This window comes from Ruditapes philippinarum, unplaced genomic scaffold, assembly GCF_026571515.1.
Source record: "Ruditapes philippinarum isolate M1 unplaced genomic scaffold, ASM2657151v2 ctg4566_1_1_1_1, whole genome shotgun sequence".
Taxonomy (NCBI): domain Eukaryota; kingdom Metazoa; phylum Mollusca; class Bivalvia; order Venerida; family Veneridae; genus Ruditapes; species Ruditapes philippinarum.
The window spans coordinates 34,717-61,297 of record NW_026852298.1 but is presented as its reverse complement, the minus strand read 5'-3'; the positions used below and the strand labels follow the sequence as shown (position 1 = coordinate 61,297).

At 32.1% G+C, this 26,581-nt stretch overlaps 1 protein-coding gene across 1 annotated transcript; it reads right to left on the bottom strand.

Moving 5' to 3' along the window:
• Window positions 1-4,763: 4,763 nt before the first annotated feature.
• LOC132755477 (telomerase Cajal body protein 1-like) lies at window positions 4,764-16,018 on the bottom strand. Its single transcript, XM_060746356.1, has 11 exons — window positions 15,154-16,018; window positions 14,901-15,002; window positions 14,314-14,428; window positions 13,078-13,166; window positions 12,417-12,507; window positions 10,857-10,989; window positions 10,089-10,178; window positions 9,343-9,461; window positions 8,805-8,908; window positions 7,778-7,930; window positions 4,764-6,717 (listed from the first exon to the last, which is right to left on the bottom strand). Exons 1-11 carry the CDS (start codon window positions 15,888-15,890, stop codon window positions 6,579-6,581), a joined length of 1,872 nt encoding a protein of 623 aa, XP_060602339.1. The 5' UTR covers window positions 15,891-16,018; the 3' UTR covers window positions 4,764-6,578.
• Window positions 16,019-26,581: the final 10,563 nt, after the last annotated feature.

Sequence of the window (26,581 nt, the reverse complement as noted above, 5' to 3'; positions counted from 1 at the left end):
CGACTGGGTTAGTTTGGACGGCTACATGATTCAAAGTGATGGCCAGGTAGCACCCTACACTATTTTCATGATCTTTTATCGACTTAATCCTATAATATATTATATATATAAATTCAGTCCTGTTACGTCTTCATTTCAAATACAACCATGGCCTCATATAAATACAGTATGTGGTACACTTTGGCCTCATATAAATACAGTATGTGGTACACTTAAAGCTTGTATAGAGGATATTGAATGAGTGTAAGTTCAATACTGAATTTATTGCACGAGTTGAATAAAATTACATTATGCGAGCCTCTGGAGTGCAATAAATTCAGTAATGAACTTACACGAATTTAATATTCGATTTATCACATACCCAAAATAAAGACCGTTTAAAGTGAAATTAGAGTCATTTTTCATTGACGCGCCTACAGTTTAACGCTAACATTTTAGCGCGTCTTTGCACTATGTTTGTTTAACGCTAATGACGTCACGTCAAAATATATGCACGGCCGTGCAATATTATACCTTATCACACACCCGTGCCGATTTTGCGACTCCGTAAATATGGTATGGCACGGCCGTGCATATATTTTGACGTGACGTCATTAGCGTTATGCTAACATAGTGTAAAGACGCGCTAAATGTTAGCGTTATAATATAGGAGCGTCAATGAAAAATGACTCTTATTTCACTTTAAACGGTCTCTATTTTGGGTATGTGATAAATAGAATATTAAATTCGTGTAAGTTAATTACTGAATTTATTGTACTCGTTGAATAAATTAATATTATGCTCGCCAGAGGCTCGCATAATATAATTTTATTCAACTCGTGCAATAAATTCAGTATTGAACTTACACTTATTCAATATCCTCTATATATTTACAGAGCCGCAAAATCGGCACGGGTGTGTGATAAAATTTGATATTAAATTGACACCAAGATAAAAAAAACAAATCTACATAATTATAAAATCTCATTTTATCGACATTTTATTTCTCATGATTGTAGTATAACAGTCTTACATTAAATGCAAAACTGATAAATAAAAAATGATAAATAAACATAGAAATATACTAATGTACATGTCTTTGTTTATTCATAAGGGGTAAAGAAGTCGTGTTAAAATAACAATTTCAAATGCTCAGAGTTGTTCACAAAAACCTTAAAGGTGCTTCAGCATAAAAAACATAAAATTTTGAAATGGAAATATATGCCAAACAAATTAAATGAATAATTTTACAATAAAATTGAAAATCCATTTTCACGAGATTCATAGCTCTTTTTGAGTAAAGAAGGCATTTCAATCTTAGGTCATTTTGCTCAATTATATTGATTATTCCGAAAAACAGAGTGAACATGTGAAAGGACACTTGCGCAAGACACACATCAAATGAAATGCAAATTTTGAACACAAATGGTTCAGCCATTAATGTTAAAAAAACTCAGTATAGTACCTACACATGTTATATTTACAAGTTTATTCACATTTCATTTATCGGAAACAAACATAAATTTTCAGCTCTTTTAACATGTGTAACTGCCATGGCTGCTTTAAATTTGGAGCAGAGCAGTCACTTCAAAACTTGACCAGGTTTTATACTGGTGCCAAAGACTAAACACATTCAGTTTCCACCTATTAAGGTTTAAACACGGGACTGTAGAATACGTATAGTGGGACATTATGTATTTAATAAAGCACCTGCCAACCAACTCCAAAAAATAATATCATAGTTTTAATATTGATTAAAAAAACAACTTTTAATGCTTTTTGAGAGAATTTGTTGTAATTTTGAACCATCAGATGATTTTAATTCATTTTCACATACCAGTCTAGAGTGATGGGCCATTTTATTTGTAAAATAATTTGCATCTTCCATATACAGGGACTTCAACTAATTTACAGTAAATTGTACTTAACTTATTCTATACAGACACGAAAAAACTTCTTCACATCGAAAAATTTGATAAACAAAATTTCAACTCATATATAGGTTTTTATAAACTTGGGGAAAATCTGGACTGTCATTTTACTTATGTAAATTTTACTTACTTTTACTTATTTTACTTATCAAGAATTGCCTTATTAATTCATAGAAGTTTTACTGTATCATTTTACAAAATAATATTCATACACAACAATAATTAAAAGTTCAACCTTGTACACATATAGTTATTTACAAATCAAAGAACACAATAGTTGTTTTTCATATGAACACAAGTTTGAAAAAACACTGTAATATATTTCGATCCCCATAAAAAAAGGCACTACATATAATAATATATGTGTATTTAATTAAAACTGATACAAAACACCTTGTATAGTGAAACAAATGTCATTATAATAACATCTATAATAACAAGATCTATTGGTAAGACAGTGTGCTTGACTGTTTTCGGGGCTTGAGCTGAGATAATGTAAAATTTTCAAGTTTATAAAGAGTCATAATTCAGTTAAAATTCATTCTTTTCAATAATTTTGGAGATGCCAACCTGCAGGTAAAAACTTATCCAAATGTGACGCCGATGCCTGGGAGAGTACAATTACTTTCCTTATTCTCAATCTGAAACTGTAAGATATACATTCAACACTTCATTCTTATAAAAAAATGAGCTTTAAAAAAAAGTAGATGTGAGATAAACTTTATAATTTTAAGAGTTTATAAAAATCCATTAAAGGCACATTAAGCCTCAGAAATGAACTCTTTTTAACTTTTTGTAGTAAGTGCACATGTGTTTTATAATGTTAAAATAATAGATTAAGAATATGTAATATACTTATCACCTGAGAGACAGTGTCAATTGTGAAAACAATTATGACTAAGGTAGCAGGATGTAAATAATATGGTATTTTGACTTACATTTAAAGTACTAAAGATCTACAACTATACATACTGCAAAAACACAAAAGAGGCAACATAAAACTCAACTATATAATCAATAAGTAATGACAAAATACACCAAATATAACTAGAACTATCACTAAATGTGATTAATACCCCCACAAAACTGCTTCAGAAATGAGGATGTTACTAGTAACAGAATACCTTGTAAAAGAATTGAAATATAGAGTTATGGTTGTGGGCAATTAAAGATAGTTGTGGTTCTTGTATGTTGCATTTCCTTTCAATGTGGTTGGCCATTGATGAAGTTTTATTGAATTACTCTGTAATAAGTCCAGAAAGACAAGGAAAAGAAACAAAGGGCAATAACTCTATAAATACTGAAGATGGAGTTATAGTTCTTGTGCACTGCACTTCCTCTTATTGTGCTTGACCATTGTATGAAGTTGTTTTGAATTCCAACCAGTACGTTTTAAGTTATGCTCCGGACAAGGAAAAGTATCAAAGGGCAGTAACTCTGTATTTTGTCAAAATGAAGTTATGGCTCTTGTGCACTGCACTTCCTTTTAATGTCCTTGACAACTGTATGAAGTTGTATTGAATTTCAAACAGTAGTTTTCAAATAATGCTCTGGACAAGGAAAAGTAACAAAGGGCAGTAACTCTGTAATAAGTCAAGATGGAGTTATGGTTCTTGTGCACTGCACTTCCTCTCAATGTGCTTGACCATTGTATTAAGTTATAATGAATTCCAACAATTAGTCTTCAAGTTATGGTCCGGACAAAAGAAAGCAATGGAAAAGTAACAAAGGGCAATAACTCTGTAATTACTTTAGATAGAGTTATGGTTCTTGTGCACTGCACTTCCCCTTATTGTGTTTGACAATTGTATGAAGTTGTTTTGAATTCCATCCAGTAGTTTTCAAGTTATGCCCCAGACAAGGAAAAGTAACAAAGGGCAATAACTCTGTAATTACTTTAGATAGAGTTATGGTTCTTGTGCACTGCACTTCCCCTTATTGTGTTTGACAATTGTATGAAGTTGTTTTGAATTCCAACTAGTAGTTTTCAAGTTATGCCCCGGACACAGAAAAGTAACGAAGGGCAATAACTCTCGAATAAGTCAAGATGGAGTTATGGTTCTTGTGCACTGCACTTCCTCTCAATGTGCTTGACCATTGTATTAAGTTATAATGAATTCCAACAATTAGTCTTCAAGTTATGGTCCGGACAAAAGAAAGCAATGGAAAAGTAACAAAGGGCAATAACTCTGTAATTACTTTAGATAGAGTTATGGTTCTTGTGCACTGCACTTCCCCTTATTGTGTTTGAAAATTGTATGAAGTTGTTTTGGATTCCATCTAGTAGTTTTCAAGTTATGCCCCGGACAATGAAAAGAAACAAAGGGCAATAACTCTGTTATTAGTCAAGATATAGTTATGGTTCTTGTGCACTGCACTTCCTCGCAATGTGCTTGACCATTGTATGTAGTTATATTGAATTCCAACTATTAGTCTTCAAGTTATGGTCCGGACAAAAGAAAGGAATGGAAAAGTAACAAAGGGCAATAACTCTGTAATTACTTTAGATAGAGTTATGGTTCTTGTGCACTGCACTTCCCCTTATTGTGTTTGACAATTGTATGAAGTTGTTTTGAATTCCAACCAGTAGTTTTCAAGTTATGCCCCAGACAAGGAAAAGTAACAAAGGGCAATAACTCTGTAATTAGTCAAGATAGAGTTATGGTTCTTGTGCACTGCACTTCCTCTCAATGTGCTTGACCATTGTGTGTAGTTATATTGAATTCCAATCATTAGTCTTCAAGTTATGCTCCGGACAAGGAAAATGCAACGGACGTCTGGACCGACCAACCGACCGACCGACCACCGGGTGACTCCTATATACCCCCCAAACTTCGTTTTTGGGGGTATAAAAAGCTATAGTTTGAGAATTCCTTACCTATGTCTGACAAGTACCATGTAAGGCCAATAATTTCATACCTGATGAAATATTAAGATACCACCTGACAAGTAATGAATGGAATGATGTAAAAATCATATATCCAGAATACAAACTTAATCTTGGTCCTTAAACAAATAATAAGCTGAACAAAGAAATATTTATCTAACAACAAAAACAACAACCAAAAACAACAGAAAAACTGGTCATCAGCGTTTAAATATATACACACTTAGATAATACATGGGTGCAAGTTGAAAGATTGGAAAAACCTGAAAACCTTCATTCATAATCATTTTCCTACATAATCTAATAGTAAAACATGATGAAATTTGTCACACAAAACATATCAGGCATATGCCTGAAAACTTGCACCCATGATAATATGTTCATTATCAAATTGTCAAAAATGAAAATGAGTTCACAATTGGAAAATAATCATTAACGAGTATATAATTTTAAGACAAAAAGAACAAAATAGGATGTGTACACACCTATTATATATTACAATTATAAACTGACCATAATCATAAACATGATGGTAGTGTTTTAATAAAGGCCATGAAGATTATAATTTCATTAATGAAATTAAATAAGATTTAAATGCAAGACCTGAAAATGACTGCCATTATATTTTGAAATTCTATTTATTTCAAATGTAGATAGATTGTGAATTCCTGGGAAAGACATGTACATGTATAAAAATATATTAGCATACAATTTTTAGACAGTTATACATTAATGAGCTTTAAAATAATTTATCTAAGCTTCACTGAGAAAAATGTCTGTAGCTTAATCGAACCCCTCTCAGTCAGCTTTCTGGAATAAACCACAACTGGTGTCATATAAGGAAGCAATGTTGTGACTTTGAATGGTCTCTTACCAACAATGTCTGGGTTGAGAGGCAGACAACCAAACAACTAGACCATTACTTCCCTTAAACATTCTGGCAAGGTTTAATTTTATAGCAGTGATCTGAACCACTAGGCCACAACTCCTCTTTAAAATTCTGATTCAAGGGTAGAAAACTCAGAAGTGAGAATGACAACCCCCAAGTTATTTTTGGGTTTTTTTCGAACAGTTTTAATTTTGCCTATATGTCTTTATGAAAAACTCCCTAAAACATCCTTAAATATTCTGGCAAGGTTTAAATTCATAGCAGTGAGTTAATACAAGTGATCTGAAGTCTATCACTAAACCATAAACCAGTCAGAACAGATAATACTAAATATCTTTAAAGCCCTAGAATGATATGAGTATATTCGTCGGAGTGATAAGAAACACTTGTGCACAAATTAAAGCTTTTGAAAGAATAGAGTCAATTATAAGTTAAAATATATGTACATACACATCACAAAACTAAGGCACAGATTCACAATTATAAATGATAAAGAAATGGCCCCCTACAACATCCCTTTAAGAATACTCCACCGAGGTCCAAAAGCCTAAAAAAAACATAAATTTGAATTAAATTTCTTACATAGATGAGCTGGGGCACTTAAAACAAAAAGACATGCAACAATAATTAAGAAGTATAATCAGAAATAAATTGAAAATCATTTTTTGTTTGCAATTCTTAGCCCAATTCAAGTATATTTCACATGTATTACATGATATTAGAATATGTTAAAATAATTTCAAAGAGATATAACCTATATTTCACTGTAAGGAAACAAACCTCCTATATATCTACATATAACCTCATGATAAACATTCACTATAACATTATTAACTTTCAAATAAAACCCATGACCACCATTATCTTGTTATTAATTAACTTCGATGTAAACTCATGACCACCAGAGTCGTAAACTGTTGTCAATTTTTGTCGATGTTTCATCGATCTCGATGACATCATCATCGTTGTTGAACGAGCGGAAATGTCGTTGTCCAGAGGCTGTAGCTATCACTGGCAAGGTAGGATGTAAACTGAAATTACAGATACAGGATTCTTGACCAACTTACTGACAATCCAACAAAAGAAAAGTATACAGTATACTTGAGATTAATTTCTTTCCTTTAGATTGATTTTATGTGTTCCAAACAATATTTTTGTATAAAAACCACATACAGGTAAACATTAATGACGAATAAAACATGCATTAATAGTTGCATGTTTTTTAATATGCAAAACTCTGAGCCCCAAAGTAAATACAGTTTAATGCAATGACACCCCTGGTATTTTTTTATTATCAAAACATAACTGTCAAATGTCATTGCACAAGCAGGTGGAAAGTATGGCACAAGCAATGTTTTTTTACACGAAATACAGATAACGAAACCTGGAACTACCGATTTAGACATATACTATTAATGCAAGAATAGTGCTAATGTGCAGACACCCTCTAACTTATTAAATCCCTCATCCTGTCAGCTACAGCTTAAAAAGCTTCCTTGCGCTTCTGCAGATGTTAATGCAAAAAAAGACGTGCATTAACTCTCTGTTACAGTTGTATAGTAATATATCTTCCTTATGTGTGCCCCTTTAAGCATTTTTTTCTAAACTGAATGAGCACATATAGCAACTGACCTTTCACAACCTAGAGGATAGGTTCCCCACATAAAAGAAATTAACATCCTTAACCAACTTAAAACCTGAAGGAAACAGTGATTTAATGTCATCCATCTTAACACATATATTCCAGAAACAATGGAACTGATGTTTAAGCTATGATATCCACTCTTGACTGATTATTTATATCTTAGTTTTAAACAGTTTAGTAACAGATAATTTAAGTATGAATTTCCATATGGCTATTTACATTTTATTTTGGTACATTTCAAGTCACACAAGACTCTGTGCATTGGGGTGCTTTTCTGGTGGAGGCTGTCTATAGGAACAAGCATTTTTTTAACACAAAGAGGCAAATTAAGTAGAACCGTGGACATACTATCATAAACAAGCTGAATAGATTCTCATTTTTGGTTTAAACTTCATAGAATAATGTATAAAATAATCTATTTACTGCACATAAATCATTCAACATACCTAATTCCATTAACTGTATCACTGTGACCCTCAAATGCCATGACTGGCTGTATGACAGGATCAGAATGTACGTTAAGCTGTACAGGGGCACTGGTAGTATCCCAGATAAGAACAGTACCATCGTGAGATCCAGACAACAAATATTTACTGTCACTGTAAAATAAACCATCAATTACTACATATAACATTATATTTAAGTTTCAGCTAGTTTAAACATGTGGATAACAAGACAATAGATTTACATGTTATAATTATGAGAATGGTGAACTGACAGACCTGCAAATATTACAGTTATTCATGATAATTTAATTTTTGTTAATAAATACTCATCTTTAACTTAAATCACATGTTAAGGTTTTTTTCTTCTATACATTCATTGAACTGTTGTTTGTTCTAATATTAGATGTTACATGGTTCAGAAGTCACAATTTTATTGAGCCTCATTCTGACTGACATTCCATTTGGAAAGTGATGTTTGTAATCCTAAATAACTTTCAAGTGGTCACTGACAACTGTCAGTTGTCAGTGCTTGTCAGTAAAACATTAGCATAATAGCAATGTCACAAGGGGAATAATGCTGCAAAAATTCATGCTAGAAGACACTGACATACAATATAAATTCTGCAGACTTTTTTGTTTTGTTTTGTTGGATTTCAAATCACATTAACACTGTCAAGGTCATGGCAACTTTACAGCTTTACTGGTGGATGAAGACATCAGCTCTGAGTAGAGCCAACAATCTTCAATTCCCTAGGTTTGTATCTTCCTCACATGAAAGAACCTTAAGTCTCTAATGAGAAACAAAACCACAGTGACAATAGGTTAAAAATTTGAATTTTGGGACCTTTACTCACACCTACCCAGAAGTCCCTCATGAAGACGAGACAAGATAGAGATATAAATTTGCATACAAAATCTTTTTAAAAGATTAACTTTGAAAACTATCATGAGTAGAATATCCCAGTTTATTTCCATAGTCAAGTCAAAAATTGTATCAAATTGGCTTTGTTAAACACTAAGAACCTACCTGGTAATATCAAAGTAAATTCTTTGATTTGTTATAACAGTTCTAAGTACAGAGAACAATATTTGACCTGGATTTCTCATATCCCAGCATATAATCTCATTGTCCTGAAAAAGAGAGATAAATATCATACATATACACTTTTAAGTTTTCAGATAAGTAAAATACAGTCATACCTGTAATATGTCAGACGAAAAATACCACAACAATACAAGTTTTCAGATAAAAATACAGTTGTTTCCAAAGAATAAAATACACACATCTTTTTTATTTTTCCACATTTCATACACTATTGCTTAAATTGTTACATCACAAAAGTGTATTAACGTGATATAAAGTGCCTTTTATTATAAACAAACCAATATTGTCCTTATTTTAGATTTTCTTTCAAACAATTCACAAATGGAAAATAATATCGAGCTGTTCTGGTAACTAAAAATATCACAAGTCTACAATTCTTATTCCAATTTCTTTCCTGATTTTTCAGTATCATTTTTTTTGTGAGAAAGTAACTGAAAATTTTTTCTGTGCCATCAATTACCTTTCTACCACCACTGTAGAGTTTTGTACCATCTGGAGAGAACTTGACCTCTGTGACCCCACCATGTTGACCTTCAAACATACACACCATGGACCCTGCTGGCTCACTGTATAAGGCAACTATGGTCAACAGAAATAAAAGAATTGTTAATATCACAATCTTACATAAATATTCCTTTGCAAATTGTTTCTCAGTGTTGTTACAAATTAGTACTTTTTAGCATTTCCAGATGGCCTCAATCCCAATACTACATCCAGTTAAAACCTGACACCAGTTATTTAGATAAGATTAGTTCAAACATATCTTTTTCAAGTGTATAAAACTCTATATTATCTGTTCTCTGTAGTTAAAAAATCTTCGTTTGAATTAAAAAAAAAAGAATAGTTCCAAAACACCTGAGAGTATGAAAAATATATAGTTTGTACTACACTTCCTTGAGAAAGGTCCATGCAGAAAATCATTGCTAAACAGTTAATTTAACAAAAAAAAAGAAACCCTACTTAAAATAGCCACATAACATTTAGTTATGGATTTTGTTACGGAACATTTTATGGAAACACCATAATTTCAACATTAATAAATTTTTTCAAACGTCCAGTGTGAAACACATTCTTGCAACTCATTTGAGTTCGCTTCTTGGAGCTAACCAGTACTGGTGTCATATCAGGTCAGGACCTCAGTTCTGTAACCCATAATATTTCATAATTTAAACCTCAAGGGAGGTTCTATCATACACTTTGACTTACTACTTCTAGAGTATGATCCTGCTGCATACAGGCCTTGCTCTGTTGGACTGTTGTCAATACATGATATAATACCCCTCTGTCCTTCCTTAGCTGAAACAATACACACAATATATGAATAATTTTATTAATTTATCACTATGTTTCAGATTTAAATGGACTTACACATTTTAAGACAATTAAACATTAAAATAATGATAGTTTTTCTTTTATTATTGAGTAGTTTTTATCATTCAGTATTATGTCACATCAACACTATAAAGGTTATATGGTGACTTTCCAGCTTAACTTGTGGAGAAAGATCTCAGGTGACCCGCCATACATTATTTCAGGCACAAACGGAAGCCTGAGTAGAACCATCAACCTTCTGTAAGCTAGTTACAAAGCTATTTAGGCAAGAGCAGGTGCCAGACTAAAACCAACTTCCTTCATATGTCTTTAAACAATGTACAAATATTATTGTACAGAGGATATTAAATCCAGTTTTTTTAGTAATAACTTTTTTCAATCCTTTATAAACTTTTGTACTTTAGTATAAGCAGAACACACCTTATGCTTTTTGTGTCACAATTATACACTTATCCCATTTAATCCTTTTGCACATTTTATTAACAGCACTGGACTACTAGTATAAACTTTTGCCAAAAACGTGTACACCTGTTTAAAATCATGATTGTGGTGTTACAGAAAGCAACATATTTGCATAACAAATAGATCATATGCTAAGTAATGCTAATAATTGTATGATAAAATGGATAATAAAAAATCTACCAAACGTTGGTCTACTTTCAAAATCTCTCCCTGGTCTTGTAACATCAAACACTCGAATCATCTTGTTGAATCCACAGTATATCTTGTTACCATCAGAACTAAACTTAACACAATGTGCTGCTACCACTTCATCCTAATTCATGGGCAATATAAAACAAATAGAAATTAATTATCGCCAGGACTCAAACATACAACAGTGAGAGCAACTGAATTAAAGTCAACAACCTTAACCACTTAGTCACAGAGGCCCAAGTTTCTGTACATATAATAAATTATTAACCTTTATCATCATTACATGTACTTTTAAACATGGTCAAGGAACAATTTAAATCAACATAATCCTAGGCCCCTAAACTGGTATAATCAAAGCTTCAAACTCTTAAAAGCACTCTGCACCGTATGGCTGAGGGGTTGACATTAAGGGTTGAGGCATCAGAATTGCAGCCACCATTTATTTGTGCGTGATTGTAAGAGAAGAGTAAGTGGGTTTGAATTACTGGATTTTAACCATCACTTAGTTCCAGCAGGTGAGGTGGTTTCTTCCCCTGGTGGTGCTTAAAATTTGTAACACCTGAGGTTAGCCAAAATCATCTTTCTTGTTTCGGACCTTATAACCTAAACTGTGTTGGTATGCTGTAAAACCAACCAAACAGACAAATAAAACTTAAAAAATATTACACAAATGTTCCAGTCTTTAAGCCATGATACATGCATGATAGTGTAAGCTAGAAGAACAACACATTCAATGTATAGAAGATTAAAAAAAAAACTACTGTGTTAAAAGTTTCATATGATAGCCCCACTTATCAAGTTAAGACAACAAATTGATATATTGTTTGTTGTTTTTTGTCCCCTCTATTGGGGTGACAAGTGCATGATGTGATGCCAGTCGACTCTTTCCTGGCTATCATACCCAGTAGTCACTTGCAAAAGTGTAGATTGTTTAAGTAGAGTCTAAAGAGAATCCCACCATTAGTGGGATGTGGACATACAACTACCATATTAGGGAAGCAATGCTTAACCCCTACAAATCACTTTCTCTGACTATTACCCAATAGGCAATTGTATGACTTAATTACATTTATCACACACCCATGCTGATTTTGCGACTCTGTTAAAATGGTATTGCACGGCCGTACATATATTTTGACGTGACATCATCAGGGTTATATATATACATAGTGTAAAGACACGCTAAATGAAAAATGACTCTTTTTTTTTCACTTTAAACTGTCTTTATTATGGGTATGTGATAAATAGAATATTAAATTTGTGTAAGTTCATTACTGAATTTATTGAACTTGTTGAATAAAATAATATTATGCTTGCATAATATAATTTTATTCAACTTGTGCAATAAATTTAGTATTGAACTTACACTCATTCAATATCCTCTTTATTCAATATACGTTTGAACACTTTAATCTGTTTACAGAACTAATATGTTCTATTTCAAATTTGTGACTAAATGTTTCTCATCAAAACAATTTTTTTTATAAATTCATAACAAAAGTATTTTCTATTAATTCAGCAGTAAAGTGACTGTATAAATTGCCTTACCAAATGGTTATATGCCCTGTAACTGCATCTAATGTCCCCAGTGAAGGCATCATAAAGATGAACAGGTGTGTCTTTACTAGTAACAGCTAGGCTGCAAATAAATCATATTTGATAGATCAATCTTACACTACTGTTCAAGTGGTTAATTTTGCAAGATTGAAATATTTGCTATTTTTGAGACTTGAAATTCTTCACAAAAATTTAATCGCGTAAAAATTATTTCTTTTTTTGGCAAACCATCTTCTATCATTTGAAAACACATTTTCATAGAGCCTCTTACATGAATAAGTTTGACTGTTCAGGTACTGAGATTAATTTTTCTCATTGATTTCGTCTTAAACAAATCATGAATACTTCAATGAAACAATATATATACATGTATGTTATTAATGAAACAATAATGTATCATATTAATAACACAATATGTTATTCATATAACAAAAAATGTTTCAAAATATGACAAAGGAATGTGTAATCAAGTCCTTTATCAAACCAACAATGTATATATTTCAAACAATCATATAAATAATAACCTGTTTCCAGAAGCAGATCAATGTTAAGGCCTATTTCTAGAAGTAAGTTGATGCTAAAGGCCTGTTTTAAACAACAGATTGACAGTTAAATTCTAATTTCTTGAGAATGACAGATATCAATAACTTACCATGCGGTTTCTGGCTGTGATGAAGACATTAGTGGGTACCAGCAGAAGTCATACACAGTATCAGCTTCCTTCATATTAAGCACTGGTTTCTACATAATAAAAGAAAACAAAAAATATACGTAACTGTTATAAATCATAAGATTTATTAATAAGGAAAGACTGTCTCTTAACATTTTTAGTTCCTCTCTTTAGGGAGTTGTGATAATACAGATTTCAATTTTCCCAGATGGAATATAGTAAATTACCTCCCTTGAAAAAAGTGAAAGTAATCCTGCAAGACATTATTCAGCATAAATGACAAAATATGAAAGTAAATAATAATGATGAAAAAAAAACTACATGATTTAGGTGAATTGTAAAATTCTTTTGCATGTGTAATGAAAAAGTATTAATATCACACCAATATGAAAATAATTTTTCTCAGCATACAAATTGCATTTGATTTGAAGGGGGGGGGGGGGGATGACCCAAGGGAGGACTCAGGATGTCCGTTTGACCCTTGAAATGACTCTTTGACCCTTCAAATTTTTAAATTGCCTGATTTGACCCTCAGGATTTTAACTGGAGGTCAAATTTTGTTAAAATCATGGGGATTTGACCTTGTAGTCAGTAAAACTTAGTCAAAATTGACCCTCAGAGGTAATACAAATTATGTAAAAAGCACCAATAACTGCTTGTAATAATTCAACTAACTTGTTGCATGATTTTGCACATTTATTTCCAGTCCTTTATTCCTTCATACAAAGGCAACAACAGGCATTCTCATGTAAGGTAGAAGAGAAGGAAGTGTGTCGGACATCTTTAACATGCACCCATGCATAGATCCCTGACCTGTCTAATTCTATTTATCAGATTATCGGATTAAAACAAGAATTTCACCACATCACATTTTGTTAACAGAAGAACATATTATGTCAATGTTTGTGGTTAAATCTATTGTTATTCAAAAAGAAAGGTCAGAGTAGTGATCTATCAATAGACTTACACAGAAATTAAGAATATTTTGCTTTTACCCATCTATTCCGAGCATACAAACCAACTTTTACAGTAACAGCCTCGAAAATAAGCACAACAGATTGACTTATTTGTGGTGAATGGTAGTGCACCGTGAAGTTATTAATGGCAAAGGTTTGTTTGTACCAGAGGATTAGCTGGGGAAAACCCACATTTGCTGAGTTCCGGATTACAAACATTACAATACATTAATAAACACAGATTAATTATCTATGAAATTACCAATCCATCTATGATCTTATTTTCTCCACCACTGTAGTACAGCTCATCTGGTAAGTTAAACAGCTTGAGTTTGTTGTCATTGCTGTTTGTGAGAATGCATGTACCATCTGGAGACCTGAAACATATCAACAATATCAATAACAATCATAACATAATCAATTTGTTATTATTGAACATGTTATTGTCCCTGTTGACTTTATTATAAACACAAGAATTTACTTCAGGTTGTATACTACTAATACATTAACTCCATTTTAAAGAGTACATGTATTTAAAGGTCAATAAAGTCTTAATGATTGCAATATTTTTTATTTCGAATCTCTAAAGCTTTTTCATTTTGGCGCCCTGATTTAGTTTCCAAATGCTACTCATTGGCCATATAGCCCAAACGTCCAGGTTTTTCCCCCAGTATTTTGGGAACATGACCCATACCCTTGAGATTCGGAATTTTAGCGACATTTTGCCCAAAATTCGGGGGAAAAAACAAACCATTTTCAAGTTTCCTGAGGTAATAATATGATATTCCTTGTCTAATACGTCCAAACTAAATCTAAAAATGAAAATAAAGTTTGTCTATCTACACATACCATTTACATCCTCGAAGATAGTTTTTGTTTTCAGAGTCTTTGAAACATTCCCATGCTCCAGTCAGCTGTCTTGGGGGACCTTTAAACTCAAAAACAGACAACCTAAAATATGAGATAAAATTATTAATTCTCTTCTCTAAGTTTAAGTTAAGCAGAATATTACCCATATGAAGAAATCATCCTGAGAAGTTATTTAAATGGCATTTATTTAGTTTGAAAATTGAACTTGATATGTAAAGGTATATAAATAAACCTTAGGAAGCTTTCCATGTCTGTGTCTTTTGAAGGAGCACTTTCTTCAGTCTCTGGAACTATAACAACATCTGATGATGCATTTGAGTTATCTTTAACTTCAGTGAGGTCAATAGAAATAGGATCAGTTCCCAACTTAAGCCTCTTTGCAACTGGTTCGTCACAATTATGTTCATCAAATGAGCTCATTGAAGTAACTGACTCTATTGCACATTCTTTACTATCTTCTCCTTCATTTGTGAGATCAACAGTTACATCTCCATCATCTATAGGAGGTGATCTTGAGTTTTCTGCACTAGAACCAGATTGAATTGTCACAATTTCAACTGAATCAGATTTTGTCAGATCTATACTAGTACTTGCTGCAGCTCTTATTTCAGTATTAGTTGAAGAATCTGTCTCGGGTATTGTGTTAACGTTAGAAGTTACTTCGTCTAAAAGTCTGATAGTAGCTTCTTTATATTCACTTAATGACAGACCTGCCGACTCGTTTTCTTGTGGCGCAATATCAACTTTTACTAGTTCATCTACCACTTCCTTTGTTTCATCCATTGGTTTACAGTCATCACATTGTAATTGATCACTTTGTGATCCCCCCAATTGCACAACACCGTTGTCAGCGCTATTTTCTTCATAGGAATTTGAAGCGTTCTCTTTTTCCATGTCTGTCCGAATTATATTCAAGTTCCCAGAAGAGTTGTCTTCTAAATTACTCAATATCTCAGAATTATCAGACATTGTCAACCGGTATTTCAAAGTTATTAAGTAAAATACTTCTCACTGGCGAAAAATCACAATTTTCTATCTCATATCCGACCTAAAATAAGGTAAATAATATTATTGAAATCCATGCGTAACGGGCGCAGCCATTTTGAAAATAATATTTTATATCTAATTCCCGTAATGTAGGAGGTAGACGGTCCGAGCCGGTACGTTACGATACCGAAATCAACTTGATTTCGGTATTTAAGTTACCGAAATCAACTTTTCATTACCGAAATCAACTTATAAAATCACAATAAAGCGTTTTATTATATTTTTTTTCTTTAAAATATATTACAATAGATTAAGTTTGACTTTCATGCAAAAAATCAGTTTGAAATAATTATTAATAATGAAATTAGAAACAAATAACTAAATATTAAGATTATTCCCTGATTTGTCACAAACCGAAATATATGTTACCATACCGAAATCGGCTTGTAAAATCATAATTAAGCGTTCTATTATATTTTTTTCATTATAATCTATTACAATAGGTTTAGTTTGACTTTCATGCAAAAAATCAGTTCGAAATAATTATTTATAATGAAATTGAAATAATTATTTATAATGAAATTAGAAACAAATAACTAAATATTAAGATTATTCCCTGATTTGTCACGAACCGAAATAAATGTTTGATAAAAATTAAATAAATTGTCAAAAGATCTGTTTTAACTAACATATAGGGTTGGTCACTATACGTTTCCGTAGAAAACATTTCGGTATATGAGACAAGGTGCTTTGTTATTATTATTTCCAAATTGTATATTAGTTGTTCCAAAAATGTATGCAATTTTTGATGTCCCGGATACTTAACTACATATTCTACTTATTGAAAAAGTGTTAAGTCATGATTTTATGTTGATCGATTTAAAATCATTTTAAATTTCATATCTGTAAACAGCAAAAATTTATGGAATGACTGGTATATATTTATATGATGGAAAAAATAGATCACTTTATACTGACAAATTTCAATTATGAAATGTTGTGACTTGTACGATTTGACATGTTGTGTATTACTGTATTAAGTAAGGTGTGAAGTAATTAAGACAGGAGGTACAGTTGGCATACAATGTATGTTAAAGATAAAAGATTATAATGAACCATCTGTTTATGTCGTAATAAACATTTAAATAAATGATTAAGATTTAAAAATATTATGATAAAGAGTCCCCATAACATATGTTAGCGATTTGTTAATATATAGTTTAACTGTTCAATAAAAGAAAGACACAAACTTTCCAATTCCCATTTTTACTGCCTGATACATTATACAATTTTTATGGAACATTTTTAGAGCAGTCGAATTATATACCTGTATTCAAATTTATAATAGAAAATCATAAACTTCCGGTTGAAGTTGGATATTTTTTCTTCATAAAACATAAACATGTACAAAATTTATAAATATCTTTAACTCATATTACAGAGTATTTTATTTTTCCATCATAGTCCGATCATAGCTTTTTAAAAATACGATTTGATTAGAAAATTGTTATGCACGACAATCACGTGCAGATATATAACATGCTAATATGGCGGTATCAGACTTTTTCTTAAATCATTATATACATTGCATTCTAATATGAAATGGTATTCGTCTTCTAAGACATTACATGAAAAACATTTTCTATCATTTAAAGGTGTACTATTTGGTTTAGTTCATCTACCTGATTCTATGTGCAATCTATGAGATGATACTCTTAACCTAGTGAGATCTTTACAAAACCGTTCAACATTAATAATATTTAGATATGGTTGAAACTTAAAAACATAAATATGTCTATAAAATAGAGCTCTACTACAGTTATCAAATCTATTATCTACTAATTATAGACATAATTCAAACTTCACAGCTGATTTCGGTAATGCTAAACACATAACGGGTGGTTAGAACAAAGGGAAGTAACTCAATAATTACATTTTTGTTAATAACATCATTAAAATAAAATATTTTCAATAGATTTTTTAACTGAAAGTCTATTTCATTATTTTTCATCAAATAATGAAGAAATAATAGCAATATTTTAACTAGTTTGGTTTTTACGAGTTGATTTCGGTAATGAAAAGTTGATTTCGGTAACTTTACCGAAATCAAGTTGATTTCGGTATCGTAACGTACCCGGTCCGAGCCATTTCCGGAATATTCCGACAATAACATTAATTATATTATATTATTTTTATCACGACAGCTAGTTTATATCAATGTTATCGGCGTGTCAATTCTTACACCTTAAAAAATAAATACATATTCATGATAGACATTATTACTACTCGGCTACATGATGAAAATAATATGAAATTAGGCAAAGCCTATGAACGGGGAAGTCGTTAAAAATTCCTTTCATTTTTTCCGTTTTAAAAGTGTCATTCGGTATTTCATGCACCACTTCCGTTTTCACTCGGAACACTCGACGTTTATTATTTATCCGAAAAGTTGAGATTTGTTCCGTTATCGGAATACACCGTCTTTTATCATTGAGTTACATTGTAAATGGCGGCGCCTACTAGAACTGACACTGAAAATTTCATTGATAGGTATAGAATTCTCTATATATATATATATATTTTTTTATTTGATTTTCTTTAAATATACACGTGTAGTCTACAGCCGGGCAAAACAAAGCTCGGGCCCGGACTTTGACTTCCCCGTAATATGAAATTAGGCAAAGCCTATGAACGGGGAAGTCGTTAAAAATTCCTTTCATTCTTTCCGTTTTAAAATTGTCATTCGGTATTACATGCACCGCTTCCGTTTTCACTCGGAACACTCGACGTTTATTATTTATCCGAAAAGTTGAGATCTGTTCCGTTATCGGAATACCCCGCCTTTTATCATTGAGTTACATTGTAAATGGCGGCGCCCGACTTTAACTGACACCGAAAATTTCATTGATAGGTATAGAATTCTATATATTTTTTAAATGTTTTTAATTTGATTTTCTTTTAAATATACACGTGTAGTCTATAGCCGGGCAAGCCAAAGCCCGGACCCGCTTCGCGGGCCCGGTCTTTGACTTCCCCGTATTAAAAACGGATGTGTAGACTGGTCACGCGCGCACGTCTATGGGAACCATAATTGGACAGGGAACCAGAATAACGGAAGCTGTGTATAAAATATTGAATGACAGTTTTAAAACGGAAAATGTAAAATGAAGGCGCCATTTTATTTGAAAAATCTGATAAATAAAAACATTTTTTGTCGAAATTTGTTTTGAAAACTATGTAGAATGAAAGAAAATGGTCTTTTAATGTCGCAAACGTTTTAAGTTTTACATTTATTTCACTTTTAATAATCTTTATTTCGCTTGAAAAATTATAGAGTGAAATAAAACATAAACAAACAAAGTTTTATCAACGTTTTCAAAACTCGTTATTCATTTAACGACAGGGGCGGAGCCATATTTAACACAGTACGTGTGACGTCACACGCACTCGTCACTGCATGAGCGATTATTTCATACTATTTAACGTTAAAAGTACATCGAGCTCGCTTTGAGGCTTTGCCTTTTTCATATTATTTGCTATAAATTTTAGCATTATTTAGCAAATAAATACCTACAAAAATTATAATATGAAATTAGGCAAAGCCTATGAACGGGGAAGTCGTTGAAAAATTCCTTTCATTCTTTCCGTTTTAAAGGTGTCATTCGGTATTACATGCACCGCTTCCGTTTTCACTCGGAACACTCGACGAATATTATTGATCCGAAAAGTTGAGATTTGTTCCGTTATTGGAATACCCCGCCTATTATCATTGATTTACATTGTAAATGGCGGCGCCCGACTAGAACTGACACCGAAAATTTCATTGATAGGTATAGAATTCTATATATTTTTTAATTGTTTTTTATTTGATTTTCTTTTAAATATACACGTGTAGTCTATAGCCGGGCAAGCCAAAGCCCGGACCCGCTTCGCGGGTTATGAAATGACCTTTTGTTAATATATATATACATGTATAAGGACATTTCATACTTTAGTGTACATGTATAACTTGTGCTTCATATGAGGTTATATTTTACTTATGATTTATGTTTTACATCATTTAATTGTGTAAACACTACAAAAATAGTTTGTCCAAGAACTTTTGGAGGGCACTGTATATAATTAGTCTCTAAACAGACATTCGTAGCATTTTATTCGGCTCTTCTAAAGGTATGCTGTATACAGCTGACCATTCCTTCGCAGCCATTTTAAGCATGCGTAAAACCACACGTGTTTGTTTATGTATATACGTTTTTATAAATTACAGTAATACTAACAATACTTACCTAGAATTGTACATGCACATGTAGCTTAACATATCGGTATAAGTCATTCAAATATATGTTATAATTGTTATTGCACTTCACATCTGACCATAAATTGTTTTAATTGTATTGTAATATATTTATATTTTGTAAATACATTGTTTTATAAATAAATATCGTAAATATTTGCAGATTTCATTTGTTGTGTCTGCGTCAATCTGTATTAATTCCAGATTATATTCCAACTGAAAGGATTGCGTAAGAAATGATATTTTCCTTTGATGTTTTGTTTTGTAATATAGTGTACATATGCCATCCTCTTTTATTGTTCGGTTTGTTAATCTGTTTTGCTCTTTTTACAATATTGGAGGAATAAAAAGTATCTATCTATCTACCTACAAGAAGTAGTGTTTAAGGCAGCACACCACACTAAATGAAGCCACAGCTTCGAATGGCCAGCCTGAGGGAGGATTTCATGGATATATTGACTATTGTCGATTTAAATGACTGGTTGTCTTTAAAATGCATTTTCAGCATGAAATTTGTTTTTATGACATGTAATATGATCATTGGCAAATTCGAAAACATGGTTAGAAATAACATGCTGATAATTATTGATGTCAAGGCCGCCATTGTTTGTAAACATTGCTTTTAAACAGCATGCTGGGTGAAAACAAGTAATTTTACAGGGGGGTACAAACTTTCAGCAATAGCAAAAAATCTACAAGGCCAAGCACCTATTTCTTTGTGATATTTTGCATGTATAGGGATATGCTAAAGCAGTGACAGAGTTTCTGTAGACCGTATATTTGCAGGTATTTTTTGCCGGAGGGACGAAAAATGTTGTTTTGGGTCTCGGACCACTATAGATTTTTGGCTTTTACGAAATGAATTGGATTTTTTAACTGCCTGACTGTTGCACATGGGATGATTTCATTACAGATTTGCAATGTTATGACATATAATTATGTTCTTAACAAAATGTGTTTTCTTTTTCCAGGTTGTGTAGTTTGGGACCAGATTTATCAGACATATTGCTTGTAGGACATTGACGGCAGAAACTTGAAATTTAATTAATGTGGAGTGCTACTGAAGTCTTATAAACATATTTCGAAAACGTGGCCGAAGAATTTATTTAGCTTGTAAGTTTGCAGACAGTGTGGTGGTTATTATATGATTGCATATGGTAAAGACACTTTTTCCGAGAGTGTTTGTGAGATGTCAAGATTGATTTTCTTGAGGAAAAAGGTTAAAATTTGAACATTTAGCGCAGACGGTGTAAAGGTAAATTATTACCTTCATGGTGTACGAGTATTCGGATAGACAATATTTTCGATACAGTTAGTGTTTGAACAAAGTTTGGACACTTTTCCCGATATTTTTTTATATTGATATTAAATAACAACGGATGATGGATCTGGAAGGAGCAAAAGACTATGTTTCTAATATTTTTTCATCAACTCAGCCAGTACAGTCTGTGCTATTTGCTCAAAGTGAACGAAAGTGAAACTTTTTAGAGACTGATATTGATTGTTTAGATTCAGGTATGCGAAGCAATATGGTATCTGCAAAGAAGGCTAAATCAGATGATGATCATGTGTCAGACAGAGTCATGGCTAATGCACGGAGAGTTTTATATGGGAATACACCTGAAAAATTCATAGCTAGTGAAGGGAAACGCTCAGTTCAAAGCAATGATCAGCCAAGCTTAGTGTGTATCATGATGAAACTGGATCATATTTGGAATGACATCAAAAAGGTAAACCATGATCTGTCCGATAGAATCGATAAGCTAGAAATTGAACTTGAAAAAAGACTGACCGAAAGATTGTCTGATAAGATTTGTCAGCAAGTTGCTAAGAGATAAAAGTGCAGAAATAAAACGAGTAAATAAAGCTGTTGATGTAAAATTTGATACTGTTCGTGCTGATGTGAATACTGATATGGATGAAATCCAGGTTAAGCTCATATCAATCAGTGATACAGTTAGATCATTCAAAGCTACTGAAGATATTTCCAATAACATTATACTGAGAAAGTTACCAGAGACTAGTAATGAACATGTTGTGAATAAAGTTCAGACTTTGATACATGACATATTGAAATTATCTAATATTGAAGTTGTGTCTGCAAGGCGTGTAAAGAACGATCCTCAAATATCCTGGTGTAGTTGTTGCAACTCTTGAAAACAGTGCAGCACGAGACCAAGTGCTGAAAGCTAAGTCAGCACTCCGTAACACTCCTTTCAAAGACATATATATATATAGATGTAGATCGATCGTACCAGAGAGGAGAGGCTTGCTACACAGAACCTTCGTACTGCGGTTGATGCAATGAATAAGGGCGCGCAAATGTCAATACGGGGAAACGTGGCTAGTAATAATCATTATAATGTGAATGCAAATACCGAAAGAGCTAGTGTTAATAATCGAAGCAGTGAAGCTAGTGTTTATAATCGAAGCAGTGAAGCTAGTGTTAATAATCGAAGCAGTGAATCTCATACCTCAAATTCCGATGGTGGTCTATACAGCTCAATATCAAACACACAAAGCTCAAATAGAAATCAGTCTTATAATAATAGTGGAAACAATAGGTCCAACCAAGGTCACTTGGGTCAAGGTCGTGGAAATCATGGGCAAGGTGGACGAGCTCGAGGACGTGGCTTCCAGAACAATAACAACAACAGAGGTAGAAGACAACAACAATAGGTCAACATCGGGTTTTGGAACATTAATGGGTGGAGTTCTAATGAAAACTGAGATAACTTTTATTTTAGGAAACATTGTGTGCACCATTTAAATTTTGATATTATTGGTCTAGCAGAGACACATCTTAAAAATGAAAATGTTTTATATATTGAACATTATACATGGTTAGGTAATAAGAGAAAACATTAACATGAAAATGCCAGATCTGGATCTGGTGGAGTAGGTGTTTTAGTTAAAAATGATTTCTTAAATAAGTTATGGTACATGTTGTTGATAACACTTTTGATGGTATATTGTGGTTATCTTTTGAAAGTAAATTGACAATATTTAGGTTTCTGACATGTGTGGTTTATTTGCCACCTAATAATTCATCTAGGCAGGTAGAAGCTGAAATTTTTTATGATCACTTGTTAGCATCTTTTTACACATACCAAAATGATTGGCCAATTATTATAGGCGGGGATTTCAACAGTAGAATTGGAGATAATGGTGATTTTATTTCTGGGGTATATTGTTTACCAAAAAGAAATATTGTTGATTTTACAACAATTAATCACGGTGAAAAATTAATACAATTTTTGATTAATAGTAACACATGTGTGTTCAATGGTCGAAATTTTGTACAAAATGATTTCACTTCTATATCAACTAAAGGGTGTTCAGTGGTATGTCATTGTTCAGCAAGAATATTTAAGTATGTTTGACAAAGGTCTTGATAACACAAATGTACATGTTTATGAGCAGGATGTTATGTATGATATTAAGTTTAATTTGAAAAGAAACTTTTTGAGCTCGGATAGTGTTGTAAATGAGCTTCATGACACTGTATTTAAACTTGAGCAAGGTATGAGATGTCAGTCTGATGTTGATAATGCATATAATGATCTTTGTAAGATTTTGAAGATGAAATGTATAAGAATATCCAATATAAAACTGCGCATTTGTCGAATACCTATAATAAAAAGCGCCGTATTGCTAAACCATGGTGGAACGACAACTTATCTTACTTCTGGAATTCCTAATGCCTCTCAGAAAAAAACTGGCTTGAATGTCCTAATTTTTCACAGTCAGAAAAAGCAATTTTAAAAAATGTATTTATTATGCACAGTCAAAAAATAAAGGGATACCAATAGAGGTAGAAAAGACTGATGGTAGCATATCTAGCAATATATTACATGTTTTGAACAGATGGAAAAATAATTTTAGTAATCTTTTGAATTAGAATAATGAGTCTACGCACAGTTTTTTTGCTTTTACTGGTCAAGAAAATGATTTAGATGCTGATAATTAGATTTTAAATTGTGGCATCACTGTTTAAGAAGTAAAAACAGCCATTTTTAAAGCTAAGCAAGGTAAATCCAGTGGCTTTAGATATTTTCAGAAATAACGGTTGTGTTTCGTTTTTACATACATATATTTTATTTAACATGTGTTTTACAACAGGAACTATACCTACTTACTGGGGAAAAGTTGTTATTGCCCCTATACCTAAGTCTAGTACTGCTGATCCTCGTGATCGATAACATCTTAGCTGATGAACAAAATGGGTTCAGAAAAAAATAGAAATACCATAGATCATGTCTCAACACTAAGTAATATTATTGACTCAAGGAAAAAGCTTAAACAGTCTACCTTTTTTGCCTTTATCGATTTTAGAAAAGCGTATGATTTTATTAATCGTAGTCTGTTATGGAAAAAAACTGTTTGATACTGGCATTGAGGGTAGCATGTTTAATTCCTTGAGATCCTTATACAAAATGATTGTATCCTGTTTTAGAATAAATGGTCATTATACATATTGGTTTGAAAATACATGTGGTTTACGTCAAGCTACAGGAAAAGGTGTGTCTATAGATAATGAAATTGTCAGTATTTTACTGTATGCCGATGATATTATACTTATAGCTGAAAATGAAAATGATTTACAAGATCTCTTAGATGTTTTGTCAAATTGGTGTTATGTAAATTCTCCACAGAAGAGCAATATTGTACACATTTGACCACCATCTGTTGTAAAAAACCACCCATGCTTTCACTTGCGGTACCCATAGTCTACACTTGGTCTCCTTATTGCAAAGTCCAAAAGTCTTGCTGGCATGCTGCAGCTCTATATGGCGAACTTGCTAGGCAACCACCGCATGTGAAACAGTGGGTATCGGTAGCTAGTCTGTGGTTAAGATATAATAGAATGAATAGAGATAGACTGAATTATAAAGTTTATGCATATTGTTATTCTAGATCTAGCACTAGATGTAAAAACTGGCAGTTCAACTTTGTAGAACATTTAAAATTGATAAATTTATCACATATATTAAGGTAGACCATGGGTAATGCATTACCTCCACTTTGAAGAGTATTCAAATAGGCTAGAATCGCTTGTAAACTACATTGAAATTGAGGGGCGTGGGTTCAAACCCCAGAAGGGGCAACTTTTTTTTTCTTTCTTTTTTTTCTTTTTAACATTTTTTATGTATCTCTTTGATCCCTTATGGAAGAAAAAAAGTTTGATTTTAATTATATAATTATTTTAGGTATTTTTTTGGTTAAATAATGCCAAAATTTATAACAAATATGATACCAGATATTTTCAAAGTTCGATAAAATAAAAACTACACGGTAAAAGTATTTTATATTTCGCATGATCAACTAATATACCTTTGAAAAAATTTAGGCAAAGTTTGAAAACAGACCCTCATTTCGATAAATTTTAGGGATATTTTGAATAGGGCATTTTTGATAGGGAAATGGTAAAATTAGTGTTAAAAGTGGGTGGGGTAGGGTTACATTTTTATACATTTTAAGAACATTTTGTTTACAACTAAACATTTTGGTTGTGTAATGTGTTACTTGAATGTTATTATTTGTTTCTTAACAATGAGCAATAGAAAAACATTTTTTATAATGATGCTATTACAGATTATTTACAGTTTCCTCATTTCTGAAAATAAGCCCTTCAAATGGCAAGGTCTTAGTTCAGAAATATATCCATAACTCATAAACCACACGGTAAATTTTATTTAAATTTTGCATACAGGTGACCTTGAAGACATATAACTGTCCTATGTTGTCAATTTTACAGTTCTTTATGGTGCCCATTACCCATGGTCTACCTTAAATAGATACATGTAATGTTTTGTCATCTAGGAAATTTGTGATATGGTTGGGCAAAATAGTATGAATTTGTTTATCAATGAATGGAAACTACGTATATCTAGTCCAACTGATTCTGTTGATAGTACCAGAAATAAACTACGCACATATCAATTGTATGAAACTGAAAAATATGTATATTTACCAATGCCTACAAAGCATCGATCAGCATTAGCAAAATTTAGATGTGGAGTTGTACCCCTCCGTCTGGAAACAGGAAGATATGAGAATTTAGATGTCAATAACAGGATTTGTCCAATTTGTAAACAAAATGTTGACACAGAAATACATGACTTTGTGTTAATACAATGTCCTGCTTACCAACTTCCTAGAAATGTTTACTTTGATAAGGCCAAGGATATCAATGCTGATTTTATTAATATGAATGATGAACAAAAAAGTATGTTTGTACTCTCAAATCCCAAAATCTAAATGTAGACTTCTTTTAAAAATGTACATAAAATGTTGTATCATTTTATTATATTTCTTTTATGTTTGTACATAAATGTAGATAACCATTTAATCATTGCTAATCAGTTCATCTCTGGTC

What these genes read in the sequence shown, in the direction of transcription:
- LOC132755477 (XM_060746356.1), bottom strand. Translation starts at nt 15,890, where the DNA reads ATGTCTGATAATTCTGAGATATTGAGTAATTTAGAAGACAACTCTTCT. An exon ending in TATCTTCGAGGATGTAAATG is followed by an intron (nt 14,429 to 14,900) that starts GTATGTGTAGAT and finishes GATATGTTTCAG; the next exon opens with GTCTCCAGATGGTACATGCA. An exon ending in TGAAAGTAGACCAACGTTTG is followed by an intron (nt 10,179 to 10,856) that starts GTAGATTTTTTA and finishes GTATTGTTTCAG; the next exon opens with CTAAGGAAGGACAGAGGGGT.